The sequence below is a fragment of the Mercenaria mercenaria genome, chromosome 1 (genome assembly GCF_021730395.1).
Source record: "Mercenaria mercenaria strain notata chromosome 1, MADL_Memer_1, whole genome shotgun sequence".
In the NCBI taxonomy this organism is placed as follows: Eukaryota; Metazoa; Mollusca; class Bivalvia; order Venerida; family Veneridae; genus Mercenaria; species Mercenaria mercenaria.
This window is the reverse complement of record NC_069361.1, coordinates 47,149,295-47,157,612: the sequence shown is the minus strand read 5'-3', so window position 1 is coordinate 47,157,612 and position 8,318 is coordinate 47,149,295. Positions and strand designations below refer to the sequence as shown.

The window sequence follows — 8,318 nt, the reverse complement described above, 5'->3', positions numbered from 1 at the left end:
AACGAAAAACTAGGTACGAGAATCTTTGATAAAATTAAATTCGTTTGACAATTTGATACAATCTTGTGGTATATTTGTTCAATCAAAAAATGTGTTTAAAAATAAAGCCTCTGATAGTTTTGAAGTTAACTTAGTGTGAAAACTTTTCCTTTAGTGAGAAGCAATACAGTTTTACTTTAACAACAGTTATAGTTTAGGTAAAACAAAAAGTTGATTCTTTTTTAAAAAAAAGATTGTTTTGTTTACTTGATATGATTTTATTCACTGACTAGCATCAGTCATAAGAAAAAAAAGAGAACCAAAGGTTTTCCTTATTTAAACATTTTGTTCTGGGCATACTTTTAAATATTTCATCATATTGTATTTTAAAACAAAGCTCATACTGAATAATCTTAAACAGAAACAAAGTTATAGTATCTGTAATCAAAATTTTACTTAATTTGGTCCCAAAGACATGACACAGAGGAAGACAGTCGTACTGAGTATGAAAACGACTGAAAATAAAATAAAAGCAAGTTTATCAATGGCTGCAACAACCATCGCCCATGTGCAAGGATCCGCTTCATCTGTATCTTTCACAGGTGAAAATCTACCATCGTCATCGGCATGATTATCAATTTCTATAAGCTTTGTTTCTTTTGCGTGTGGATTAACTTTTGCTGTCGTTTTCTTCTGGCAGACTCCTCGACAAAGTCTTTCGAGAAATACCAAAAAGCGCGGGATCTTAGTGTTATCGTCCATAGATTCAGCTCTTGTCAACAATACCGCCAAAATTGTGATAAGGGTAGACTGTGTAGTCTGTATAACTAAGTAGACGGAAAACAGAGAAACCTTTTCCGAATTGGGCGGCATCACACTCTCTGCGATACTAAGAAACACGGTGAAAGCTAGGAAAACTGTGACAGCGTATCCCGACCTGTCTCCCCCGGTGGGAAGGACTTGTGCAAAAATATTCAAAGTAGCCAGCAGCAGCACTGGCAGAAACAAAGTCAAAATATGGTGTTGTGGCTTTCGCTGAAGTTTCAGTTTGAAGGAGATTAAATCGACATTGGTTACTTCGGTGATCTCTACACTTGTATCGAGAACGTCCCACAAGGCGTTTGTACTGTAGTATGATAAATCAATCGAGTCTTTCTCTGATTTAATTTTTACCTATTTTAGACACAAAAGCATATTTTTCATTAGTCAACGTACGTGAGAGTATTTTAATATGGAATTAGTGGACAAAATTTGCCTTTTTTTGAAGGGTTTGATAAAGATTTGAGAGGGTGAAATGAAGTGTTGATAAAAATCGGTAGATCTATTATTTGTAGGGTTCTTCAGACAAATTCTATAATTGACCTCTCTACTTATTATTTAAACTGTAAAAATGTACAAAGCAGAATTTTATTAAACAACGATTTTACAAAACATAAAGATATACTAAGAACAGTTGGCTTATAAAAATTGGGTTATAGATCTAATATATATGACTTTTTTTCACTAGACTGATATGAAAATTCATATTAGATTCTAGTAGGCCTAGTCTATGGGAAAATTATAATTTTGATGAGAACTTCCCGTTCGGAAACATTTTTGTATCGTAGATTTCAATGACACTTTTCAGGTATTGTTAACCGACATATTGTTCAACTTTCAGTCAGATAAAGTGCATAGGTCCGTATGGGTATGTGCAAAATATTTGCTTGTGACTGTAGATAGATCTACCAACTTATTTCAAATTTTGTAACCCGACTTGGGATAGTTTTTCCCGCGTTAGAAGTTTTGCTAATATTTTTAATTTTAGTTTGTTTTACTTTTCCGTAAGCCGCATCCGGGCTTTATTCTGTGTTACACGGATAATTCTAATATTCTTGCTTCTGTTATTACACGCTTACACTTAATGACGTCACGTTAACGAACGATGACGTCATTGTTTTGTTACGACGAAGAAAGAGAATTTCTTATGTTTTTACCTTCTGTTAAAGATAAAGGACGTAGATCTATTAGAACCGAAATAATGTGTAGCAAAATCGTCTTGCACTTAAATTAATCAACTTAAAATTGGCCATTGGCTCCCTTATAGGCCTACTGTAAACAAATCCAAATGAATTTACATTAAAATAATTTATTCCGAAATAAATCTAGATCTAGATCTATATATGTTACAAAACGCCTTCAATTAAAGAAGAATATTTATACGTGTTTTGGTTTCTTATGAAAACAATCATGAGCCAGAGGAATTACTCAACGGATGACCCTAACCGTTATACAGTAGGCTAAGCGAAGTTAATATCTGCCCGAGATCGTTAACTAACATTATGGTGAGTGGCCTATAGATAGATCTATAACCAGAACGCGCATTCTATACTCTACACACAGCATTTATGCTATACCATTCCTGAGGGGGCGGATGGACCGTAATTAGCCCATAAACTTAATCTGAAGCCTGCTGGCGGCACGTGATTCTGCCTTATAAATTGCGACCATTGCAGACCAAGATCTTCCGCGCTGGCTGATCATGAAATGCACTGTTTGCAATTCAGTTAATAAATTTTCAGTGAACACCCCTTTGAACAATAAGTGGTACTACCCAAATTGTATGATGGACCAGTCCATTTTATAAATTAAGCAGGGTAAAAATTAAACACAGAGTAATTGCCGAACGTAATTTCTTTACCCCTGCATAACTCCACGGCATGAATTGTATCTCGCAGACTTGAATGTCAAACGGAAAATACGTCATATCAACGGCACATGATGTCTCAAATAGCTGAAATAAAGAAACACACGTAATGCTCAATTTCAACCTGCACTTTAAGAGATAAAGCAATACACATGATCTCCATTGTGATTTATTAATCAGTCTCATCCTTGCAAAGCAAGCATTGGTATGTCGGGCAAATATTAGCAAATTGACGTTAATGATGTCGGTCCGACATTCAGCCGGTATCAAACATCAACGGCTAAACGACATCTGTCGAACATAATTAACACGCAAGCACGCACGCACGCACGCACGTACGCACACGTCCTTATACTACCTCCATAGGCCACCAAATAATCGTACCAGCAATAAAAAACACGTCTGCCATTTAGACAGTATTATCCCTCAACCCACGACATACACATGCTATTTCTAAAAATACCCACATAGGCCGCCAAACAAACGCTCATTCAATATCAAACACATCTGATGTAAAAAGTGTATTACCCTTTCTCCCCTACCACTTCCCCCCAAAACACACACAAGCAGATAAGCAAGCACGCACGCACACATGCACGCACACAATTTTTGTTTATAATACCTCCATAGGCCACCAATCAATCGTTCCATCGTCTGCATTTTCAACCATTATTGTTTTATGTCCGAGTGGTCAATAGGCTCTAATTGAATTGTATAGGATTATATCTGGCTTCCACACATCGTCCTCAGTAAAGTAAAGAGAAAAACATCATTTCAGCAATTGTCATTATACTGATGCTCAGATAATAATGTCTGTTATTTAAATGTAAACAATTTGATATAAAACCAAAAATATTATGTCAGTTATATGACGCTTTTATAGGATCGATATTGATTTATGCTTCGGAAATATGGGGTTATAGAAAATCTAAATCTATGTGTTTGATAATCCTTATTTTATGCATATTGATATATTCATACATGATTTTCGATTGAGAATAATTGATACATATAAAGAGGAACGGAACGTAAGTGCTAATAACAGTCCTGTATTTGACACGTATAGACTATTTAAAACAACACATGGCTACGAATACTATTTAGGCATATTACCTCGAAGTCTTAGATTTTATTTTGTTAGACTCAGGCTTTCTGCTCATCCTTTAAGAATACAAAGTGGAAGATATTTACAAAACAATATTCCACGAAATAAACGTTATTGTCTGTGTTGTAATAAACGAGACTTAGAGGATGAATTTCATTTTAATTGTATGTTGGTTTTCTCATGGCGCGGCTCATTTAAAGGGGCTCTTATTAGGATAATACGGAGCAAGTTTAATGATGAAGATCCGTTTAGTGGTTCAAGGGAAACAGTCATTGAAAGACAGTTCTATCTTTATTTTTAGTGGCCCCTTAACGGGGCCATCTGTCCCATTTGCAGAAATATAAAGACAAATCATATCAGAATGCTACAGATGAAGGTGAAGATCAATCATGACAGCTTGTTCAAAGATATTTCTAAATTTACATCTAGTGACCCCTAAAAGAGGCTAAATGTCCACATTTGAAGGAATATGGGAGAGGAAAATATAATGATGCTACAGACCAAGCTTGAAGATCCATCTAACAGTTCAAGAGAATTGTTAAAAAAAGTTTTTCTTTTTATATATTTCGACGCCCCAGAATTAGAAGGGCGTAAGTGGAAAATCGTAGTTTTCGGCAAAATGAAAAACACTGTCTATGACAGATACGCCCTTCTAATTCTAAGGGCCTAAGTTGACTTTTCTGGTATAACAATTAAGTGCAGATACGCCCTTCTATTACTGGGATTCTGAAAAACTTTTCACTTACGCCCTTTTATTATTGGTGAATTTGGTCAACACAGCAGTTTGTGACAAATTTTTTTTTTTTTACAGAATTATGCCCCTTGGTGTGTAGTTTCAAAAAATGTATGATTCATAAAAGGGCGTAACTAACACTTACGCCCTTCTTATTCTGGGGCGTCGATTTATGCTGCGGACAAATATTCGACAAGAAAAGCCACATTAAAAAACCAAAACAAAACAAAAAACCCGCACGTACATAAAATTTATATAAAAAACATTCTTCAAAATTACCGAACGAAATCAAGCAGAGTTACAGCTAGTCCAACTCGTGGTGTAATTATCACTTTCATTTCATTTCAGTCTGATATTACGTCCAACTCAGCCGCGTCCGAACACAGGCGTAATCATTAGTGATTAGAATATGAACATGAATTATAAGCTTCATAGTATGAAAAACAAACTAAATATTTTAATTTGCTGTAGGTAATACATTTATCTCTTGAACAGAAATGTTATTTGACATATTCTGCATAAAAAGTATAGAAAAACAGCTATCAAATATACATGCATGAACGTACAGCATTTAGCACAGTGTGAAGTCGTACTCGATTTGTTCACCAAAGTTTATTCCGGGTGTTCGTGAAGGAACAAGCACATGAGAATATATGTGAATAGTTATCTCCCAATATTTGCTTTGTCTTCAAATTTTGTAATTCATCTTTAGACCGAGGTAAATTTACAAATAATATTGCGCTAATACATTTAGAATTAGCCTAAGACGTTGAGCTCATCCGGTACCGGTACCTGACTATGAATGAAATGCGCCAATAGTGACGTAATAAAGCTGTGACGACACCAATGGCGGAAAAACAAATAGATAATGTAGGTCAGTGGGTGTCTTTCTTCAGGAACTAGGAAGTGCTCAGGACGTGACATATCGTGTATTTTACAAGACAAACACAAGAATAAATTTGCTATTTGAAATATTTTTCTTTTCGCCATTAAATCATCATTATGCTTGCAATCATGTCTTAAAGACTGAAGTACCTAAATTACGCCAATTTTTAATAGTGGCTGCTTGTGACTCTGTTGACGGACCGACAGGGGAGGTAACTAGAGTCACGGATTGGGACTAAGTTACAGCAGACTCGGTTTGACTGAGTCGAGCCCACTATTCTACCTGCTTCTATTAATAAGTCTATTACTAAGTATCAGAAAATTTAAACCAGAAGTGTTTCCTATCAGTTGTCAGAACCAGTCGATTGCGCATCTACTTCTAAGTCATTGACGTAATCTGACATCTAGGTGTTCCATAAATCAGTCACGTGATAAAAATATACATGTGTAGACAAATCCCTTAGTCCCTTCTCAGTTCTACAAAGTTATAACAAATGCAATATAAGAAATGGCAAAGACGTTTGCAACAGCTGCAAATGTATTTAATTTCTGAGAAATAGAGAATAATAGGTTAGTGCCATAGATGAGAAAGTTTATCTGGCGAGGTGGAGGAGGTTCTCGGGTGAGCCGAAGGCGAACCTGATAACGTCCGGAGCCAAACCAGATAAACTTTCTCCATCTTAGGCACTAACCTATTATTCTATTTATCTTGTCATTACTTCATTTTCCCATATTTGGCAATTTATTTTACAAAAATAAGTGTGCGACAACCGCTTTAATGACGTCATATTCGTAATGACGTCACTTATATAATGACGTGAAATCTTACCGGCAAAATCGCAATAACTTCTTCGTTTTTGAATAAAAACTCATTATTTGACCACTCATTTTCTTAGTTCGGATATTTCCAACACAATGGTGATGGTTTCGTTGCAAAATTTCTTATGACAACAATATCGATCATAAGGTCACATGATCAACTGACCGTATATCACTGGTCACATGATCAACTGACGGTATATCAAGAAAGATATACGGCACCCTGATATCGGGTCGAAAATACTGCAAGTGACAGGATAATATCTTTTACACCAAGCACAATTATAGCGGACTCAGTTTCATTGAGTCTATTCCTGGAAGTTACAATATGTACAGTACCCTTCGTGCCCCCCTAGCAATGGCTCAGACGGAATTCTTTATTACATAAATATTGAACGATCTCAATAGTCCCAAAATAACTGGAAATATAACAATGAGTTCAAATTCAGAGAGACTTCTTCCGTCCGCCGCATGAGACTTAAGAATGTTGTCATGATAGTAAATAAAATCTAAGAGAACGAAATTCAATCCTTTTTAACACAACAAACCAAAACACGACCAGTTTACCTGTGGCCAGACCATAATGTCCATTCCCTCGTAATCGGTACTGTTCCATGTCAAAAATGTATCATTCCAAAAGATATTTAAGTAAGCTGACGTCTGCAACGTCTCTGACACTGCATCCAAACTGTTGATCGTCTTCAGATACATGGCCATAGAAACAACTGAAAATAGCGTGCTAATGTTAAAAATGCTGCGATTCGAAATGTAAAATAGACTAAGTAATTATAGATATATAGCAAATCGTGATTTCTAATTTCAGTTTGAAATATGGACTTATAACCATATCGCGTTTTGCTAACGGCATATGCTATTGCTTTTCTGAAAAACAAAAGTATACGGTTTGAAATTTGAATCGCAAACTGCAAAACAATTATCCATTTGCAGTTTTAATAGCAATCTGCAAACTATAAACCAACGTTCTATTTTCATTTCCCATTATTTCGCCAATCATTACCCCTACCTGCAACAGTCAAAATCTTGCGAGGTTTAATATACGCAAAATTGTAAAATTGATATCATACCAGAATTTAGATTTTACTTATGGTGAATATTTACGCGAGGATTAATTTTCGAGAGACGTAGCGGCTGGCGAATATAGCGAAAATTAAACCCTCACAAAAATTTCTGCTTTTACAATATAGATACTGTTGTTATATACACTCGCCTTATATGTATATCACCAGATGTATTTCAAAAATGCAAACAAGTGAATTAAAGAGATTCCTACTTTGCACTCTCGAAAATATATATTATTACGATGAAATAAATATTGAATTTGTTTGAACCTGACAAGTATGAAATGTTCTAAGTATCTTTAAAATGGCAAAAGAATGAAATCTTATTTGATTTTGTAATATCTGTTTGCTTAAATCACATCAAATGTCTATGCATGATTAATATATAAAAAAAAATAAATAAGCGTAAAATGAGATTTCTTAGAGCTTAGTACGGCTAACCGTTTTGTCGTATCTGGGCATACCAATCGCTAATACTAGAGGGCAAAGATGTGTAGTGGCACACAAAGGCTGAAACAGAGGTTCACACTTGAAATCAAATATATAACACCTCGCTAAGGTTCTATGGAGCAGCTCAACATCCAGGACCCACGTCTTTGTCATCCACGCCAAACAGGCTCCGGGAGTGTCGTACCCCTTGTGTAGGGAGATACAGTCGGTATTAGCCAGGACCCTGAGTAACAGAAAGTCGCACCGCTAACGAAATTAAGTGCGCAGCAGCTAATACAAAAGAGAACGATAGTTCCAAGTAGCTAAAACCCTGTATTGATAAACTATTGATTATTACACAATACCGAATTGCTGAAAGGATATTTTTCAGGATGGCGTCAAACATTACTACGCTGGCTGCTGGTTTTGCAATGAAATTTAGGGTGTTTAAATTAAGATTTTAAGAAATTGTTTTCAGAAACTGATAGTTAAAAGATTAGATATTTTCACAGAAAACAATGTAAATATGTATAATGTATAAATGTCCTATCTAACAGTCCAATAAAGGAGAAAAATGCATTTTAAAAAAAGTTGACAGGTAAA

The 8,318-nt window shown here is 35.4% G+C and overlaps 1 protein-coding gene across 1 annotated transcript; it reads right to left on the bottom strand.

Moving 5' to 3' along the window:
• Positions 1–230: 230 nt before the first annotated feature.
• Positions 231–3,335, bottom strand: LOC128557459 (acetylcholine receptor subunit beta-type lev-1-like). Its single transcript, XM_053544853.1, has 3 exons — positions 3,288–3,335; positions 2,660–2,752; positions 231–1,152 (listed from the first exon to the last, which is right to left on the bottom strand). The coding sequence occupies exons 1-3, from the start codon at positions 3,333–3,335 to the stop codon at positions 436–438; spliced, it is 858 nt and encodes a 285-aa protein (XP_053400828.1). The 3' UTR covers positions 231–435.
• Between the last annotated feature and the right edge of the window lie 4,983 nt (positions 3,336–8,318).